Below are 22463 nucleotides of genomic sequence, written 5' to 3'. Positions count from 1 at the left end.
GAAATATAATTATTGGCAAACATTTAATACCAATGCCTTTTGTTTGGCGAATGTTGATTTAGGACCAGACCTTACTATCTGTGCCAACCGTAAGCATCTTTTATTTTTTCTCCTTTGTTTTGTAATATATCATTCACTGCATTCCCGGTGCTGTTTCCTCATTATTCAGTCTTATCATGTGAATAAAAAAAAAATCGAGAAAAACGATAACTAGAAAAATTACGAAAAATCAGCGCTGAAAATTTTATTTATCGTCACAAAAAAAATTGTCAAAATCTTTCCAGAGGATGTGTTAAATGCTTCGTCATATCAGGAAATTGATTGCTGATTTATAGGGATCATCCAATTTTGGAAATTACATGCACCAAGTAGCAGAAGTGTGCCAAGTGGACCCCGGCGCCGCGCTAATAAGGGAAGTCGGATGGCGGCGGGCACAAATAGCGGCAGTTGCGTGCCGCCGGCACTATAATTGTTTACTGCAAACATTTATGTTTTGATATGTCTTTCTCAAAACCCAGCTATAAATTAACAGCAGATTTGGGCCTATTCACAGGCTAGAAACTTCGCGAGTCGCTGGCTGGACGCTGTTCTTCTTCAAAATTCAACAAGAGAAATAAAAATCTGGTAGAAACGAAATAGCTTCAGTAGTTCAGAACCCTTGAATAATAGTTGAAATAACTAACAGCTATGAAATATCTAACTGTCAGTATCGAGAAGAACTGTCACAATTTACATCACAGATGGGATATTTGGAAAGTCTTTCCCCTTAGCTTTCATACCATCAAAGCTCCAGAAGGGATTTGGAGGGTATATCCCCTTTTAATCAAGGTTGTTTTGATGATGAAAATTCGTACTCTTAATTTCAGACCAACCAAATGTTTTTTTTATTCCATGAAACTGGTGGCAAAATGCCAAGCTCATGAGAGGTTCTAACTCTAGCCCAATCCCTACCTGCACAGCCATCCTCTCACCCAATGTTTTCAGTAAGCCCTGTGATTTTGCAGCCATTGTAAAATAAGATAGTCACACCTGAATTAGTGTAACCACAACCCAGCACCACCAAGAAAACAAAAGGTTCAAGAAGGAGGGCAAAAAAAAGTGCTCACTGATACATACTGAAGGACAAGATTGAATCTGCCTTTCAAACAGTTCAACGACCCGGCTCAATAGTAACTGAAACTCTAAAAACGGAATTTTTATAACGATAGATACATCAAAAGAATTATATTTTTATGCGGATTTTAAAAGTATAAGTTCCATCAAGTTTAGCCTGCTCATCAAAAGTTACGAGCCTCAGACAATTTGTCTTATATTCGAAAACTGGGGGGGGGGAACACCCCCTAAAATTCATAGAATCTTCATGAAAATCACAAAGTCATATTCAGCTTATCATAGAACCCTACTGTAAAAGTTTCAAGCTCTTATCTGCAAAAATGTGGAATTTTGTATTTTTTTTGCCAGAAGAAAGACCACAGATACGTGTTTATTTTATTTTTTTCCAGAGGCAATCATACCGACCCAGTGGTCTTAGAATGTTGCGGGAGGGCTCATTAGGTGTCACTTTTCAGTGACCAATAAATAGGAGGGCAACCAGGCCCCCATCAACGCTTATTTTTTTCCTCAAAGTCACCAAATCAAAATTTTGAGATAGTCACTTTGTTCAGTATAGTCGAAAAATCTAATAACTATGTCTTTGAGGAAGACTTAATCTCCCACAGTCCCCGGGGAAGGGCTGTAAGTTATAAGCTTTGCCTATGGTTTCCATATAGTATTGATTATGGGGAAGTATACCGACGTTTTCAGGGGATCAAGGAGAAAGATAATGCATTGCCGAAGATCATTCTTTTTAGCCAACTGTCAAGAGCTAAACGGAAGCAAGTCGTCCACTGTTCGGGCGGGAGGATGTCGTAAAGAAATATTTTTGGGTAATGGGAACTTCCTGGGAGGGTGTGAAGAGAGAGGCTTTGAATAGTTTAGGATGCATGAGGAGTGTGCGTGGCAGTGTTGGCTCAGGAGGCTTGGTGCTGCGATTGGTTGTTAGTAGTGGTAGCAGCAGTAATTATCGTTCTTTTACAATCTGGTCCACGCGGTTATTGTTCACGATATATTATTGCGCCAACACATACAGCCAAGATTTCTGTCTTGATAACTGTCGGCTAATTAGCCTATTAATCCACCTATAACGATGATGCACCTCGTTTAAAAATGAAGTACGTTCTATACACACAGCTCTTACCTTCAATGGATGTTAATCAGGAAATTTCGCATAGAAGGACTTATGACTTAACATCATATTTCTAGGCCAAGTCAATACCTAGAGGGTTATACGCTTAGACGGAGTGGCTATAAACAAGGTACCCGCAGAACACCATAATTCTGAATCAGCAGCTATTCACCATAACTCCTCGAAAGTGGTTCTTTCATACATGTAGCTACATATACATTGACATGATGGACCAATCTGCTTAAACCCTTTTGTGCACGTCGAGTAGACTGTAATCTGGTAGTGTCTCTGTTGTCTCAGTCACTGTAGTCGTTGTCTTACCTACTAAGTCATTCTTTTATGTAAGTATAATGGCACTAACTTCATCCTGATGTTCTTTGCCTATGAATGTTCTTAGTGTGCTATAGTCTCAAAAGACAACTGTGGTCACTGACCACCACTAGTAGCACTTACGATTTTTTAGTGTGGCCTGTTGTCAAACTTCCAGCGTAAACTTTTCAGAATTCATTGGTTCTCTGGGTTTGCTTCTTTTACAGGAAATAATGACCGAGACAGCACAATAAATGTGATGATTAGGATATTGCAAAACAAAAGGAAGAAAAATAAACGAAGAATACGGTTGGAACGGACATTAAGGGCTGTCCCGAAACCATATTTACCAAACAAAAGGCCTTGGCAATGGATTTGGCACATACTTATATTTCTTCCTTCTGAAAAATTCTTCATTAAATCTCGTGCCTTCAAATGTTACAGACAACACAGCGCTTATCATTTTCAGTAACTCTACTAAAATTACACGAGCAATCAAATTTCTCCTTAAATATGTTTTATCTGCGCAGTCAGAACAGTAAATGACGGAGAATTAGGAGAGGAACTAGATGAAATAGCAAAAATTGTCGGAATTTGCTTATCCCCCACCAATTTAGCCAGTTTTAGTGGTCGGGGAAACTATTCATTCGAGCTATGAGACTGTATGATATTCATCCAGAGCAATAGCAATTTGAGGACTGTTTTCTTTAGAGACGAGAAATTTATCAGTTTATAGGAATAAGTGTTTTCTTACCAGACAAATAAACATATAGTAAAGTAAAATACTTTTTATTAGTATAAACTCTAACAAAAAAGAATTTATTTCACTTAAAGTGTTAAAACACTTGCTAGTATTCTTATAGGTAGCAAAAACAGGGGGGGGGGCACCCCCTAAAATTCATAGAATCCTTATGAAAATCATCAAGACTGTATGATATTCATCCAGAGCAATAGCAATTTGAGGACTGTTATCTTTAGAGACGAGAAATTTATCAGTATATAGGAATAAGTTTTTCTTACAAGACAAATAAACATATAGTAAAGTAAAACGATTTTTATTAGTATAAACTCTAACAAAATTAGACCTACGTTGCCTGGGCAACGTGAAGTGTTGCGGTAACCTTTGTCCGGCTTTGCCGATTAAAGTGTTGCGAGAGCAACACTTTGGTTTTGTTTCTTCGCTATCGGTTAAATGCTGAAGTTGTCAAAACTATCAAAGCTTTCAAAACGGCATATTCAAAGAAGAACACAATCAGTAATCACATGATCAAATTCTTCAGCGTTGAAAAAACAACAGCAAAAGAATATCGGAAAAAGGGACTAAATTGAGTTTGCAGCCAGTTGAACTTTATCCTTTTCAATCGTAGACATCGTGACGGATGGAAACTTGGAACATTATCTTATGTAATCTAGTTGGTATTATAAAGCTATCTGTAACTTTTCAGGATCAAAATACCATCAGGGACCCATAAATTTCCTGTAATGACTCGTCATCCAGGATCGCTTATTATTGGATGGCGAGTCATTACAGGAAATTTATGGGTCCCTGATTCAATAGATGTGTACCAATTTGCACAAATTTGTAGCCCCTCGTGAGCCTCCTCTAGCAACCGATTCTTACTTACAAGTCCCTCTCCCCGGGATATACATCCAAGTTCACCGGAAACAAATAATGGGTACACCAACTAGCAAAAGTTCCAAACCCCTTAACGCTGAAGTCATTGTAGCCTAACAGCCGATTATTACTTACAACTCCCCTACATGTCTTACAATCGGGAACCAAGTTGTTCTTACCATCAATTACACCAGAAACAGATAATAGGTACACCAATCAGCAAAAGTTGCAAACCCCTCATTGCCAAAGATGATTATAAGCTAATAATCGACTGTTGCTTGGAAGTCCCCTACATATCTCACAATTGGTATCGGCCTATTTTTGGTTCAAGTGTGTACCTTACCACTGAAGTTGGCAACCCCTTGAAACTTTCAAACTGGTGTATGTCATGAAGGAATTTTTGTAACAAAAAATGGATGACATATACTTTGATCAGCTCATCAAGGTCTATCGATTGTCATTGAAAAAAAAATTCTATCTGTCTTAGTTCAAAAGTTGACTTTTTTGCCGGAGGCCAACTTTCTAACACCACCACTTAGAAAGGAGCAAAGGATAAGCTCTAATTTCTTTAGCAATGAGAGAACTTTTAAAGTTTAAGAGGTATATCTGATACCATTTCTCTATTGCAATCCCAAGTAGAAAAAAAAGAATGGTAAAGTCAGCTGAAATCACGAACAGAAATGGCTAGAAACAATAGATGGCAGCACTTTCGGACCCGTGGGAAAATCGCACTTTTTTGTTTCTGTAAATTTTTCTATTTATCACTCAAAGAAGATATATTGGCTGTGGGGCCGGGGAACTACCGCATATATTTAACACTTATAGATTTTAGTCCATCTTCAATTTGAAACTGGTGCCTGCCTGCTTGCCTGCTAGAACGGAGCTTTCCACTCGAAAGCAGAAACATAGTTTGATGAAACGAAAGCTTGGCTGCACAACTTCAGATACTCCTCTCTGACATAGGCTATATAACTCCACTTCACTTCGCACACCATAGGCTCTGGCTCGAGGACAAGCAAAAACCATCCTTTTTGGCCCCAGGCAAGAGTTCTACGGAGCTTTCCAAAATGTAATGTCATATTCATCAATCCGGCCTGAGGTCCACACTTTCCGTAAAAACCGCACAGGTTAGACCCTTACCAGTTTCCAGGAATAAGCTGAGATCGGCGGCATAGGAAAAAACAAACAAAAAAAAACGGGACAAAACCAAAGTGTTGCTCTCGCAACACAATAAGAATCTATTTTACTTAAAGTGTTAAAACAGTTGCTAGTATTCTTATAGGTAGCAAAAAGTATAGAGAAGAGGGGACGTCGCTAGAGAATTTTTGCCAGATGATGGTTGTTAAAATTAAAATTACAAAAGTAGAGTACAAATTCAAACGATCTGATTAATTGGCATGAAGATATCTCTGGAAAGTCAAAAACAGATTAAGTGACTAATCTATGTTTAAAGTCAGAATATAAAATCTTTTCATTTTAAAGCACTCCATTTCCATTTTAGATGAAGATATTCCTACATGTTACCACATTTAAAGCTTTTTGTTTTTTAACACCGCCCCTATTCATAGACAAATCACATCATCCAGAGTCCCCAATAAATATTACAGAATATTCCATCAACACCTTTCCATCCCACCCTTTTAACGTCTTCTACATTTACCATCTACCAAATCGCCAAAAATTTAAGCTGTTTTTATAATATTTCCCAGCATAGCTACATCCAGGATTTTGTCTTGGGAGGGGAGGGCAGTTTGCTTGGGGGGTATCACAAAAAAATACAACATGCAACCAGAATTTGTTTATATGTGTTTTTGTTACTTTTGTATGGGTCAGAAAAAAATTTAGGGTAGAAACGAGGGAGTCAAAGCGGGTGATCCCACTGGGTACAGCCCAGTCTCCCAGCATAATCTAAACCCCGATCCTAATCTATGGACATTGTAATATCTTTTAACACGAAACAATTAGTTTAAAGAAAAAACTTTTATGGAATTACCTAGAAGGTATGGAATTTTTTATTGTTATGTTTGTTATATTATACCGCCTTTGACTTTAATATCATTGGGCAAAAATTAAATATTTTCTTCATTTGTTTGAGTACGAAAAATGCATCGAATTGTATTCTTTTTTTTTATCTAATTTGCATAATTAATTTGAAAAATATACATTTGTATTCAAAAGCCAAAATAATTTTTAAATTTTCTGTAGAAAAAGTAGAAATTGGACTTGAGTTTCTTTGAATGTTCTAAAAATCGTTTACCTGAAGTGGCTCAAGTGTTCACGTGTTCCACTTACAACAGTAGGAAACAATAAAAATAATTGGGTAATGATATCCTGAAAACTTCCAACAATTCAACTGGGCTATTTAAAGATTCTGAAAATCTATACAGGGAATACATTATTATTCTCTTTAACTCACTTGGACAGCTCAATCTGCCTGAACATGTTCTATCCATCCTAGGGCTTGGAAACAGAGACAGAAAGAAAGAAGATTGAATACTTACCTGAAAACTTCTAGTAATTCAACCAGACTAGATACTAATTCCTTCGGACTTTTTGATAGATGATGTAGGGATCAAATGAACTTCGCTGGTCCTTTTGAAACCAACTCATCTCCTCTAATTGGGGGTATGGGGAAATGTCCTCCAGATATTGCTGCTAAATTTAAATTTAATCTAAATCTAAAAGATTTTCCGAGTCTAAATCTTAGATTGTTGTCTAGATTTAGAAGAAAAACAAAAATCTATTTTGTTATTTTCATTAAAATTTTGATTCCATTAGAATCTTTTTAAGATTAGGGAGAAACTGCGTTTTTTGGAATCCTCATGAAACTGTGCTCCCTGCCCCCTACATTTTCGTAAGTTAATGCCCCTGCATTTAAAAACACCTTTCCACATTGGAAAGGTGGTTTCCACATTTCCACGTTTAAGGTTTCCACATTGGCCTCACCCAAACAAATTTATAAAGAATTCAGGTAACGTATTGTAACCTTATCTCATTCTATTTTAAGGCATCCCACTCTTTTCATGCTCTCTTTTCAGTCCCTCAAATGACTTTAAGCTAAATATAGTCTGAAGCCATGTCCCTCCGCTCGTTCAATGCATATAGGACTAGAGAACACAAGTAAAAATGATAAGAGTTACCTGAAAGCTTCTAATAATTCTATTGGACTATTTAATGACTCCTTCAGACTTTTTGACATTAGCTGTAGGAACTCATTGAATTCAACTGACCCTTTTCGAAACTGCGAAAATTCTTTGACCAGTCGACACAGGTCTCCATCTGGAAGATCAGTGTTTTTAATTTATGATAAAAAATGGCAAAAATTTCAAATAAAACCATGTCTAGTCACGAAAATACCCTCCCCCCGCCGAACAAAATTCTGAATACAGCCTTGGGTGGGAGCTAGATTAAAAAAGATAAAAAGTGCAGAAAATATATTTTCAAATCTTGCATGTGGTGGCGCAGTAGGTTTGATCTCAGCCATGGTTCTTGAAGAAGGCAGGAAGTTAATATCTCGCAAAATACAAATATTGTAGATGCATAGTAACTTTATTTTACAATGTAAAGAAACAATATATTGCTATTCCTAGATAAAAGAATATTATTATTACTATTTTTGATTATTATTAGTATCGCATTGATTTTTAAGTTTTGCTTAAAAAAATTGAAACAATCATTGTATTCTTATGTGAAACCAAAAAAGAAAAAGAAACAAAACAGAAGAAGAAATAAAAAACAGAAGAAGAGCAAAATTAAATATTTGTATCCTATTATGAGGACCGTATAGGGAGGACCAATACACATGAGCCTATTGCTAAAAAAAGAAATACTCTTTTATAAAATTTTTGGGCTACTTACGCACGTTCTGGGGCATTCAAGAGAATACGGCCATTGAAGCGCTATAACAAGTTAATATTTTGAAATGATCACACAGTTGCATACATACACCCGCAAATGCGGTTGGAGGGATGGAAAGAGGCAGTGATTTACACGTGGGTTGCACTGGACAGAAAGGATGGGCATTTGGAGTTAAACAATGAAATCAAATCATAACAATTCATAATGTCTCCGTTGTATGATGCCACGACATTCTTTGAAGACCCATCTTATGTTTTCTGTATTAACTGGAAAGGTTAAGTCAAGATAACAATAGTGCTTCCCGTCACCTTACAGAAACAACTGAAAGATTTTTCCGTAAGAGGGCAACCCTACAAGAATAATGAGAGAAATTCAGTACACATTCCAAACTTCCTTTCATATTTAAACTCTTTTAGCAGTTTTACTTCAGTGCATTCACGTCACCGTCATTTCGAAACACTTTAAAAAGTTCTAAGCATGTGTTGCATTGTTCACTTTAGTTAACATCCCGGAAAGGATGATAAGTACTAAACAACAAGTAGAGAAAACTAAGAAGGCAGCAGTGGAAGACAGATTCGGGTTTATGATACATATAGACATACTAAATATAAATATTTCATATAATTAGCGTTGTTCCTGACATGGTGTCAGCTACCATAATAGATAAAACAAGATTGGGCTTTTATCCCTACCAAAAATGCACTTTTAATGTCTATGTCCATACCACGATAATATTCTATTCTTTTACAACTACTACTACCAACTCATTGTAGGATCAAACTGCCTTAAGCAAACAGCTAAGCATGCTCCTCTTCCATCCCACTCGGTTCAAAGGCTCTCTCCTTACACCCTCTGAAGGAGTTTCTCTATACCCTAAATCTTCCCTTAAGACATCCTCACACCCCATTCGGGGACAAACTACTTTTTGTTTGACCCTATATGGTTGGCCAACAAGGACGATCTTTGGTAATCTGTCATCCTTCATTCTCAGAAAGTGTCCTAGCCATCTGAGCCTTACTCTCATTGTAGTCTTAGAAAGAAGGACTGAATTCCATTTTTCGTATAGCTTACTGTTTTAAATACGGTCAGTTGGTCGGGTACCCAAAACAATCGGTAGGCAAATTCTCTGGAAAACATCTAGTAACTCCTCCTATTTCTTCCGAAGTGCTCACGCTTAAGAACCATACTTGACCACAATTATTACTTTTGTTTTCGATATTCAAATCTTGGTTTGTAGATTTGTCATCTTATTCTCCCAAACTTTTTTCCAACTCTGATTTTGTTGTTCCACTTTTTACACCTTTACTGCACCCATAATCTTTACTAACAATACTGCCAATGCAAGTGAGGCTGTCCACTTAATTGATCTTCTCACTACGCATCATAACCTCTTCACTGTCGCTTGTTCCTAATCTTAGCTACTCAGTCTTCTTGATATTAATTTTTAAACCTATTCTTGCACCCTGAACTCTAATAACCTCAGAAAATCCGTTCATTTTGCCAATATCAAACAGTTCGTGGTAAGCGATCTCTATAAAATGAAATTGTGATACCAATAGATAAATAAAAAAAGCAGATTTTTATGCTGATTTTAATTTTGATTTTAAGTTTCATTAAGTTTAGTACTACCCATCAAAAATTATGAGCCTGAGAGAGTTTGCCTTGTTTTCGAAAAAAGGGGAAACACTCCCTAAAAATAATAAAATCTAAATGAAAATCACATAATCACATTTAGCGTATGAGAGAACCCTGGTGTAGAAGTTTCAAGCTTTTATCTGGAAAAATATTGTATTTTGCATTTTTTGCCAGAAGAAAGATCACGAACGCGTGTTTTTTGTTTCTTTTTTACAGTGGTGATTGTATCGACCCAGTAGTGCTAAAATATCGGAAGCGGGCTCATCTGAACGGAAATTAAAATTTGTAGTGCCCTTGTAGGTGACCAAGAAAATTGGAGGGCAACTAGGCCCCTCCCACGGTCATTTTTCCCAAAGTTACTGGATCAAAATTTGATATTGCCATTTTATTCAGCATAGTCGAAATATCTAATAGTTAAGCCTTTGGGGACAACCTAATCCCCCACAATCCCTGGAGGAAGGGCTGAAAGTTATGAACTTTGCCCGATGTTTACACATAGCATTGGTTATTGGTAAGTATGCAGACGTTTTCAGGGGGAATTTCTTATAGTGTCAGGGGGAGTGGGTTGAGGGGATCAGGACACTTGGGAGGATCTTTCCAGGGAGGAATGTTTCATGTGGTAGGAAACAGAAATTATTTTGCATATGAGGGGTTTCATCCCTTCGTCAATACCTCGCGCTTTACACTAAAGTATTTTTAGTAATTTCAAAAGAGCTATTTATTCTAATTAAACGGCCTTTGCGATTCATGGGTCATTCTTAAAGAATTGGAACATAATAAGAACTTTAGCGTAAAGAGCGAGGTATTGATGAGGGGGTATTTACATAAAAATAGTTTCGACATCTTTGGCCGTTCTGTTACGATTGCTTACAGAATTAGTTCTGCAAATATTGCTAATTGAAGTTACGTTGGAGAACCTTTCTATGGAGAAATTTCTCGTGGAGAAAGGGAACTTTCCATGGAGGGGGAGCTGAATTTCCGGACATTATTTAAAAACCGATCAGCAGTTAAATAAAAAAACAAGTTTTTTCAACTTAAAGCAAGAAACAGCATTAAAACTTAAAACGATCAGAAATATTACGCATATGATGAGGGTTGCTCCTCCTCAATAGCTTGCTCTGACTTTAAAGTTTCTTTTTTAACCTTTAAAACAGGTTATTCTTATAATGAAACAGTCTTTGTGATTCAGGAGTCATTTTTAAACAACTGGAACAAAAATAATACTTAGGTTACTATAAGGTTATTGTTAGTTTAAAAAAAGTCAAATTAATATGCAAATTCCGTTTTAATTATTCATATACGATAAACCAAATTCAAAACCTGCACTAATTCAAAAACGTTTAGAAAATAAATAAAAAAACAAGTTTTTCTTAACAGAAAGTAAGGAATGACATAAAAAATTAAAACGGACAGAATTGTTTTGTATATGAAGGGGGCTGTCCCCTCCTCAACGCCCCGCTTTATTGTTTTAAGTGTTTATTAACATTTGAAACACTTGAACTGTTTTATTCTTTTAAGAAGTAGAGTTGTGAGAAAGAGTCAAACTTTAGCGTAAAGAGCGGGGGTTGAGGAGGGGACAGCCCCTTTCACATACTGGAATAATCTCTGTTCGTTTTAACTTTTAATGTCGCTCCTTACTTTCAGTTAAAAAAACATGTTTTTTTTTAAATTAATTTTCATCTAGGATGTTTAAATCATCAGTATAATCGAAACCTATGAGAGTTTTACTTCCCCAATTGGTTCCGTGTTCTTTCATTACCTTTGTTGTGCTCCTTAGGACAAAGCCCATCACAATGGTCCATATAAATGGGGATAGAATGCAACACTGTATAACTCCTGTTTTAATACAAAACTAGGAACTAACCTCGTTTCCTAACTCACCCGCATTAATGTTTTTCTTGTACATAGCACTAATCACTTTAATGTATTTATCTGGTATACCATACAAGAATATGATGTCCGCTAAAGCTCGTCTATCGAGTGAAACAAAACGCTTGCTCATAATCTATAAAGTTGAGGTCTAAAGGGCTTTGATGACTCAACCACTTCTCAATTAGAAATCTGAGAGAGAAAATTGGTCGATGCATCCTCTCCCCTTCCTAAAACCACACTTTCCTTAAACCTTCATCTATAGCATCTCAAAGTCTAAGCGGTATCATCATACTAAGTAATTTGCAACCTAGAGAAACCGATCTAATGCCTTTATAATTACTATACTTGCTCTTATTACCTTTCTGACAGATTGTTTTAATTAAAAATTTCCTGGAAACACTAGGTAATTCCCTTTTCTTAAAAATCGTATTCATAATCTTCAGTAATATATATCTAACTTTATAGCCACCATATTTAAAAAACTTATTTACCACACTATCAGAGCCTGGTGCTTTATTATTTTTAATCCTTTTGATACTTTTACTAATTCTTCCTCACTGGATAAATCTTGCTTTACTAATAAAATGTAAAAAACTTTTTAATTCTTTTCTATATCTTCTCCTATACCATTATAACGGTTTCGCGCATTCCTGATATGTTCTGCCCGTCTCTTTTTAATCATTTCCTTATCGCTAAGTGTGGCCCTATTCCTATCTTTAGCTAGAACAAGGCCAGATTGGCTATTCCCTCTCAATTTTTTAACATATCATCACAATGTCTTACTATTAAGCTGTGCGGCTACACCTGCCACATCCTCAGCAGCTTTATCCATGGTCTCCACTTCACACCTCCCTAATTCGTACTTTAATGCTTTTTCTACTTTTCTTACATGCCTTTTATTTTTAAATGATCTATCACTCAATTAAATCTTCTACAAGCCCCTCGTTTTTACTACTAGACATAAAGCAGTATCACTAACATTCCTAGCTGTGTTTCTAACTTTACTCCATCAGACACCATCAGCGAAATCAAAGACTATTTGCTAAAATTAGTCCATCCTTCTTGTACAACGGAAAGTTACAGACTCTTCAATTTATATTCCATGGCTCCTGGAAAATTTTCTCAAATCATCATCCTAGAGTACGCCACCGTCAAAACTTCCCAGATGATAGTTACCCATCAGACACCAAGAACCTTACTCCATCAGTGAAATCAAAAACTATTTCCTAAAATTAGTCCATCCATCTTGTACAACGGAAAGTTATAGACTCTTCAATTTATATTCCATGGCTCATGGAAAATTTTCTCAAATCGTCATCCTAGAATACGCCAGCGTCAAAGCTTCCCGGAAGATAGTTACCCATCAGACACCAAGAACTTTATTCCATCAGACACCATCAGCGAAATCAAGACTATTTGCTAAAATTAGTCCATCCTTCTTGTACAACGGAAAGTTATAGACTCTTCAATTTATATTCCATGACTCCTGAAAAATTTTCTCAAATCATCATCCTAGAGTACGCCAGCGTCAAAGCTTCCCGGAAGATAGTTACCCATCAGACACCAAGAACCTTACTCCATCAGACACCATCAGCGAAATCAAGACTATTTGCTAAAATTATTCCAGCCATCTTTACAACGTCTTCCTAAATTTAAGCTTTAGATTACCCTAGACACTACTAGATGGTGATCCTATATACCCTAGTATGTTGTATCTATCCTGTCAGTCTTTGGTTTACAGCAATATAAGAAATAAGGTTAAATGTCTTACCATCATGTGAATAGTATGTTAACGTATCGGCCTTTTTGTGACCAAATACTGTGTTGGTTATAACTAGATTGTGATGCCAAAAAAATCCATCAGTCTGCAATAGTTAGTGTTTTATGTTCCTGCATAAAATTTGCCTAGGCTAGGAACCTAATCAGGGAAAACAAATGATTTTTTTTGAATAAAAGTGTTTCTTTTTGTTGTTTTTTTTTTCCTTTTCACTCACTCTCCAGAATATTTTTACTGGCTCGTGTCTTATCCACCCGGAAAATTTCTGAAGCTATCCATTCTAGCTTCGTCATCCTAGAATATGTCATCCTAGAATACGCCAGCGTCAAAGCTTCCCGGAAGATAGTTACCCATCAGACACCAAGAACTTTACTCCATCAGACACCATCAGCGAATTCAAGACTATTTGCTAAAATTAGTCCATCCTTCTTGTACAACGGGAAGTTATAGACTCTTCAATTTATATTCCATGACTCCTGAAAAATTTTCTCAAATCATCATCCTAGAGTACGCCAGCGTCAAAGCTTCCCGGAAGATAGTTACCCATCAGACACCAAGAACTTTACTCCATCAGACACCATCAGCGAAATCAAGACTATTTGCTAAAATTATTCCAGCCATCTTTACAACGTCTTCCTAAATTTAAGCTTTAGATTACCCTAGACACTACTAGATGGTGATCCTATATACCCTAGTATGTTGTATCTATCCTGTCAGTCTTTGGTTTACAACAATATAAGAAATAAGGTTAGATGTCTTACCATCATGTGAATAGTATGTTAACGTATCGGCCTTTTTGTGACCAAATACTTTGTTGGTTATAACTAGATTGTGATGAAAAAAATTCCATCAGTCTGCAATAGTTAGTGTTTTATGTTCCTGCATAAAATTTGCCTAGGCTAGGAACCTAATCAGGGAAAACAAATGATTTTTTTGAATAAAAGTGTTTCTTTTTGTTGTTTTTTTTTTTTCCTTTTCACTCACTCTCCAGAATATTTTTACTGGCTCGTGTCTTATCCACCCGGAAAATTTCTGAAGCTATCCATTATCCTTGATAAGCTTCTTGTGCGAAAAATGCACGGTTTGTGCCTAATAGAAAGAATTAAGGATTAGATAAAATTATACAAGCGGTTTCAGCAGTTGAGAGAACACATGCTGGCAGCTTGATGTTGTTTCCCGAAGAATTGGAACACGTATTCTTCTGCTACAGAGTTTTTATTTTGCAGTCAATATAATCAGACAAGTGCCGCTAAAGATAACTGTAAATTTTTTTCTAACCAGGGAATGAATTTTTTAAACATTTTCCACATGGGTTTTCAAAAATATTTTTTTTCGTGATTGTGAGTTTTGCCAAAAAAACCGAAAAAAATACAAATTTTGAGATAGATAATTTTTTAAGAATCGTTCAAAGACCAGATAACAAAAATTACGAAGTCAGAGCAACCCCCTAGAGTCTGAGGACAGGCGTTGTGAACTATGCCCTGGGGACATACATGACTCTTATGGAAGGGTACTAGCATAAACTTCAGAGGATCTCATTTCAAAGGAAATTGACATATCTAGTTCGCTTTTTAATAGTCAAAAGATATCAAAGGGCAACCAGTCCCCCCACGCCCTTCTGTCCCCGAACCCTTCTGATAAAAATTTTAAAGTAGTCGTTTTGTTAAAATTAGTTCAAATATCAAATGGCAAAAATTCTGGGGTTGACACAACCATGTAAAGCCTGTGGGTTGGCGTTGTAAGTTATGCCCCGGGGGTATATATGATTCTTATGGAAGTGACGCTCGTATAGTCTTCAGAGGGGGCTCATTTGATAGGAAATTGAAAGTTCTAGTTCACTTTTTAAGAGACAAAAGAGATCGGAGGAGAAGATCCTCAAATCCATCCGACAAAAATTTTGAGATAGGCATTTTGTAAAAAATAGTTAATGATCAGACAACAAAAACTCTGAGGTCGACACCTCAAAAAAAAGAAAAAAGAAAAAAAAAGAAAACACGCACCCGTGATTTGTCTTCTGTCAAAAAATACGAAATTCCACATTTTTGTAGATAGGAGCTTGAAAATTTTTCTATAGGGCTCTCTGATACGTCGAATGCGATGGTGTGATTTTCGTTAAAATTCTGTGACTTTTAATGGGTTTTTTCCCCTATTTTCTAAAATAAGGCAAATTTTTTCAGGCTCATAACTTTTGATGACAAAGACTAAATTTGATGAAACTTATATATTTAAAATCAGCATAAAAATCTGATTCTTTTGATATATATTTTAGCATCAAAATTCCGTTTTTTAGGGTTTCGTTTACTATTGAGCCGGGTCGCTGCTTACCACAGTTCGTTATCACGAACTGTTGATATGGCCTTTCCTTCTCTTTGAAAAACTTTTTTTTTGGAAAGTTTTTTTTTTTTAATTATACCTAGTAAAGCAAGAAGTGATACACGGGAGTTACTCTCTTCTCTGCCGAATCCACACTACTGTGGATGATAGGGTTATAACTAGAGGGACATTTTCCTTTTTTAACATAAAAATTGCACCAGAAATACACTTGGTATAGAATACTATACCCTTCTATACCTTCTATACACTTGGTATAGAATACTGCTTTCAGAATTCATTAGCTTATAATTGCTAATTTTTTCCCCACAGCTAGTCGTTGAGGCACGAATTGTGGGGGATGAGGTGTCACATAACTAGATTTTAAAAAACACCTTTTTCGTGGTATTTTTGTTTAAGAAAAACGAAAATAAAAAGAAAAAATGCCCACCTTATTTTGAAAAATATCTTTTTTGCATCTTCATTAAAAAAATTCTTACCACACCCCCTAAATATTTGTGAATTGATGCCACTACTAGTAAATAAATTTATTTTTAGTATTAGTGTATTGCATAGCTTCCACCATGCAGGTTCATGAACTTTGGTCAAAATTTCCCGAGCACGTCAACAAAACTCCAATCGGATTAAAGAGAAATAAAATAGGAGGGGTGTACTTTTGCTATTTCGATGCAAGCTAGCCAAGAACTAAGTGCAATTAGTAAAGTAGACTAGTAATTGGAGAGAAATCGAGATTATCAAATTAAAAGCTGTCTGAAGTTGAAGTCAGCACTTTTTAATGAAAGTAAAGAGTGAGACCAATGGAAAAGGATTCAAGGTCAGATACGAATCTAACAATGAACCAACGACAAGTAGTTATTTGAGTAAGAACACTAAACAGTTAAATATAGATTTTGGAAGTCCTATATTCGCCACTTTAGATTTTATTGAGGTCATGAGGTCTTTCTTCAAGGTGTTCTTCCCTTATTGCCACATCATGTAATTTCTTTCAAATTACTTTCATGATTAACTACTTTTTTGGATGTCAAATGTTTTCGCAACGAATGTCGACAGTTTTGTGATTTAGAAACAAAACCACTATAATGTCCACCACTATCATCACAACCCTACTTCCCAAACCTAGTAACTCCATCTTCATCTTTAAAAAACTCCTTCTCAATCATCGCCGCAACCACCTCTACTACCCATCTTTTTCCATTAAAGCCACCAGTTCATTCGTTCAAATGAAAGCTCAACAGATGTGTCAGACAAACTGGGGGTGAAATTGTCTAAGGATCTTTTTCAGTTCAACCGACCGCAAATCAAACATTAGGATCTATAAAAAAGCATGGTTCAATTGCACTTTCAAGAAAGAAAAAGGAGGCTAGATCAACTTTTTTGGATGAATAATGAAAATTTCCCAAGAATTGTACATTTTGGCCATCCATCTAGGACCAAGTGAAAAGCAGGACACTCTTGAATGGGGAGGGAAAAGTTCATAAAAAGAATTTAAATGAAGATTGAATTTTACGAGAGGGAGTAGTGATTGGCGGTATGAATATATTGGGGCGGAGCAGAAGTGTACACTGCTAAGTTGGCCTCAGGCCACCTAGTCCTAGAAGAAGTTGCTGGTAGTAGTATAAGTAATATACTTGTTGATGCACTGAAAGGCCAGGAAAAAAAGCAACACAAGTATGTCTTAGCGAAATCATTGTCCATTTTTACTTCTATTTTTATTTAGAAACACCTATTTATTTACATAAAAACATTTTGTTGCCTTTTGAACTTTGTATAAAAAAAGCAACAACAGTTCATTTTATGTATTAACTCTATCCGGAGGGAATAATAATACCACTACTACTAACAACTCACTACAGCATCAAGCCATCTGAGGCCAACAAATCTACGCATGCTCCTCCTACATCGAAATCTATTCAAAGCTTCCCTCTTTACCCCCTCCAAGGAATTTCCCGTTTCCTTCAAATGTTTCCTTATTACATCGTCCCACCCCGACCAATGATGACCTACTTCTCGTTCGGCCCTAGGTGGTTGGCCGACAAGAACAATATTCGGCAGTGTGTGATCCTTCGTCCGCAGAGTGTGTCCTAGTCATCTCAACCTTTCTCCCATTCTAGCACTAGTAAATGGGATTCAACCACACTTTTCTGACAGCCGAATATTTTAGATACGGTCAGTCAGTCAGGTACCAAACAATCCGTAGACAATTCTTGTGGAAAACATCTGCAAATCTTACGCCGCTTTTCGGAGTGCCCACACTTCAGAACCCCGACTTATGATGACCTACTTCTCTTTCGGCCCTAGGTGGTTGGCCGACAAGAACAATCTTCGGCAATATGTGATCCTTCGTCCGCAGAGTGTGTCCTAGTTACCTTTCTCCCATCCTAGCACTAGTAAATGGGATTCAACCACACTTTTCTGACAGCCGAATATTTTAGATACGGTGAGTCAGTCAGGTACCAAACAATCCGTAGACAATTCTTGTGGAAAACATCTGCAAATCTTACGCCGCTTTTCGGAGTGCCCACACTTCAGAACCCCGACTTATGATGACCTACTTCTCTTTCGGCCCTAGGTGGTTGGCCGACAAGAACAATCTTCGGCAATATGTGATCCTTCGTCCGCAGAGTGTGTCCTAGTCATCTCAACCTTTCTCCCATTCTAACACTAGTAAATGGGATTCAACCACACTTTTCTGACAGCCGAATATTTTAGATACGGTCAGTCAGTCAGGTACCAAAACAATCCGTAGACAATTCTTGTGGAAAAAATCTGCAAATCTTCCGCCGCTTTTTGGAGTGCCCACACTTCAGAACCATATTTGACCAGTGTCGTGATTGTAGCTTCTAAAATTCTAATCTGGGTTTGCAGACTTATCATCCTTTCCTTCCAAACTTTTTTCAACTGTGAGAAACAACCTCGGACTTGGCTATTCTACTTTTAAGACTACTTTTAATTTACTGCATCCACCGTCTTTACTAATAGTACTGCCTAGGTAAGTGAAGCTGTACACTTGATCACTCTTCTCGTTAATCAACATCACCTTTTCACCATCAATTTCAATTAGCCATAGCGACTTAGTCTTCTCAACATTGACACTTTCATTTAGGATGCTTACAGACTACTATTATTAAATCAGTTGAGCTTTGAATAAAATTGTTTGAATATAATTTCAGCTCAAATTAAATATTATAAATACGTAAAAAATTTATGACACCAAGAAAAATACCATGTCCAAATATTCACTTTCCACTTTGAGGTCAAATGAAAAAGAAAGAAAAAAAAAAAACAAGGAAAAACCAGACAAACTCATATGAAACAGGAATATTAGCAAGATGAGTTTTTGCTATTTATTTTATAAAAGATCTTGGCTCTATTGAGCTGGGTCAAGTGGGAGTTATTATTTTATACTTTGTTGAGTACATTATTTCTTTTAGTAAGCATTACAAAGTACAGAATTCTATTAACTTGGACTTCTCCATTCAGTTTAGTCGAGTGAAATCGGAGGCGGTAGAAGAGGGACAAATGACAGATCAAAAAATAATTTGCGTTTGGTGAAAAAACAAAAAACAGGAGCTTTGTCTTCCCCTAGATTTTTTTTTCATCGTGTTAAACAACCAAGTTAGAAATATTTAACTTGTTTATTTTGTCACAAACTTGCTTTCAGTTTCTGGTGGCAAGTTTTAATTTTTCTATACCCAAGCAATGGCTGAAAACTCACTGAAAAAATTGATTTAAATCCACTAAAAGTTTTTTTTTTTTGGGGGGGGGGGTGGCCAAAAAATTATGTTCGTCAGCTAAATACAGTCCTCCATATAACACGTGATTAAAAAAAAACAATAATGAAGAGAAAAATTAATTTTTTAACTAAGCAGTTATAAGTTATAACTATCATAACTAATTATTAATATATTAATATAATAAATTAATTAATGCGATAAATAAATGGGAAAATGATAAATTAATTATAAAGTTGAAGAACTAGAGGCAATTTTAGGGGGAGGGGAGACAGTGGGGGCACTTGACCTGGGCGCAGAAATTCTAGGGGCCCGAAATTTCAAATACATAATTTAACATTGTTAACCATTTCATAACCAGTCTCTTCGGAGGCGTGGGTTCGTATCCCACCGCTGCCAAATTTTTTAGGTCCTGTGGTGGCGCAGTGGATTTGACCTTAGCTTGGTAATACGGGATCCAGAGATCGAATCACGCTGCAGGAATGCAGTGCAGGGCCGACGCAAGGACCTTAGTAGTCAAGAAGCGTCGTTAATTCTTAAATAAATAACCATTTCATAATTTTTGAAATTTCATTGTCTTAAAAAATTAACAGGGGACACAGTTGGTAGTAGGTAGAAGCAAATTGAATCCGAAACTATTAGTTTCCCCATAGCCTATCTTTTCTCATAGAAAGTAAGAAAAATCCGATTTAAACAAATGAAAAATTTTACTGATAAATGAAAATTTTGTTTAAGTTTGACTTGAAAATATTTGAGAGACAGGGGAAGGGCTGCTAATAAGATTTTGTCCCGGGTGCAAAAGAGTCCAGAACCACAACTGCTATCTATTAACACACTATGAAGTTTAATGATCGATTAATGGTTTTTTAATTATTTTGAAAGAATGAAAAACATTGTTCTTTGAAATTTATAGCCATACCTGAAGGTCGCTGACCAAGAAAACGTAACACTAGTGCCAATTCTGACGAGTCTATTACCCCATCTTCATCCTTGTCCATCAACATGAACGCCTCTTTAAAGTCTGAAAATAGAGAACAAGTATTTTAGTAGAATACTTCAAACTAACTTTCTTTCATGGTTGAAGCGGTAGTTGCAATCTAGTAAAGAACAAACCTCGATCCTTCGCAACAGGTATTAAAAAAGCGTTTTAAAATTCTTGATTAAGAGAAAAAATAGTCATTTATAGCAGATTCATTCGAGTAGCTGATTCATTCGAAATAATGACTATTATTTCGAGTAGTCTTACTAGTATATAATATAAAATGACCAACCAGTCAAAAGTGACGCTATAAAATTTAAATGCAGCCCATGACCTTAACTTTATACCACCCCACTTGTTCTAGTTTCTGTACAGACTAAATCAGAATCCCGATTCCTGATTTTGTAGGCTCCCGATTTTAAAATGGGGCTAAATACCATTCAGGTCAGAATTATTTATCTCCGGAGTTTCTATTTACGTCTATGGATGTCTTCACCAGTAGAAGTTTATTTATACTATGCAGATATCCAAATCGGATCAAGAGCTTATAAGACCCTTAGGCTAATAAGCCCCCTTAAATAGAAATATTAGAGGCACCTTAAAGAAACTGTAGGAGTTCAAGAGTTCGGAAGTATCTTGTCTGTAAACAGTTTTTTTAAAGACTGCATTGTAAACTTTCTGTTTGGAGTACAGCTAACCAGTTTCTTAGACCATCGAAAAAGCTGAAAATCTTTAAAAAAAAATCACGTTCATCCCTTTTTAATGTGTATTAATTTCCTAAGGCCGTCTTAAATATATATATATATATATATATATATATATATATATATATATATATATATATATATATATATATATATATATATATATATATATATATATATATATATATATATATATATGTATAAATATATATATATGTATAAATATATATATATATATATATATATATATATATATATATATATATATATATATATATATATATATATATATATATATATATATATATATATATATATATATATATATATATATATATATATATATATATATATATATATATATATATATAAAGCCCAAAGTTATTTTTTTAAACTTAACAATTATGAATACCTACCCGAAAGTGTACTGGAAGCAATAAAATAACCTATAGCACCAAGTATCTTTCTTTCAAACATGACATTTCTCAAATTTTCATTATTTTGAAATTCCAGTTAATCCAATTATTACTATTCTTTTTACTTTTATTCTAATAATTTTAAGAAAGCCACTTGTGTTAAAAAAAAAAAGAGTTTAGACTTGCAATATCAAAAAGAAGGCAACTGCTTTGATGTCATGTGTACTAAAGTTATTCCGAGTATCTGCATTCGAAATAAAGCGATAATTTCCCCCAAAGTAATTTAATATTATTTAAATTGCTGCTGTTTTTTCTTCATTGTTATTAAGTTTGAGCTTGGACTGCAAGCTTCTCGCGACGATGCTGTATAGGTTTAATATATACCTTAGATTAGTTTGAATCCTTCCTATTAAAAATTAGTGTGTAACTTAAGTCTAGCCCACTTTTGAAGCTCAAAAAATATTAGCCCCTCAAAGCATTGATATTCAAAACCCCGATAAAATAAATAAATAAATAATGTATTTCTAAGTTTGTGTCAACCATAGTTTAAAGTCTAGCTCCCCAGTGTGTTTCTGGTCTCAGTTTAAAATAACGAGTGTGTAAAATTTGATTACAAGTCAAAAACTAAATACTGAACACTGAAAACGGTAAAAAGTATTTTTCAGGCATACACACACACAAAAAGGAAGAAAAATGCAGATCATTTAAGGGTCTTATTGAAAAGTTATCAAGCACCAACTATTCCAAGTATCCCAGCAAGGCTCATGATGGCTAGCCTTACCTTTTCCACCTTCGTTCTGGTAGCTGCATTCGCTCAAGGTACCTCAGTTTAAAAAGAAATTAAAAGATTTTTTTTTGGGGGGGGGGGGTAAATGTTGAATTTCACTATGGGTGGTAGGGTGTTTAGGTGAAGAAGGGTGGGTTTGGGAGGTAAGGGTGGGGCTAGGGCGGTGAGGGTGGGCTAGGGAAGTACGGTTGGGCTAGGGAGGTAAGGGTGGGCAGGAGGGTAAGG

At 35.8% G+C, this 22463-nt stretch overlaps 1 protein-coding gene across 6 annotated transcripts in view; it reads right to left on the bottom strand.

Moving 5' to 3' along the window:
• LOC136030000 (uncharacterized) overlaps window positions 1-22463 on the bottom strand; it is a 169334-nt gene that overhangs the window by 21299 nt on the left and 125572 nt on the right. For all 6 annotated transcript variants that reach the window (XM_065708602.1, XM_065708607.1, XM_065708606.1 and 3 more), the window contains 2 exons: window positions 20272-20373; window positions 7289-7427 (listed from right to left, as the gene is read on the bottom strand). In XM_065708602.1, the coding sequence (XP_065564674.1) occupies window positions 7289-7427; window positions 20272-20373 (241 nt within the window). The remainder of the gene's footprint in view (window positions 1-7288; window positions 7428-20271; window positions 20374-22463) is intronic.

Source organism: Artemia franciscana, chromosome 8, assembly GCF_032884065.1.
Source record: "Artemia franciscana chromosome 8, ASM3288406v1, whole genome shotgun sequence".
In the NCBI taxonomy this organism is placed as follows: Eukaryota; Metazoa; Arthropoda; class Branchiopoda; order Anostraca; family Artemiidae; genus Artemia; species Artemia franciscana.
Note: the sequence above shows the minus strand (reverse complement) of the source record. Positions and strands in the feature narration are given on the sequence as shown.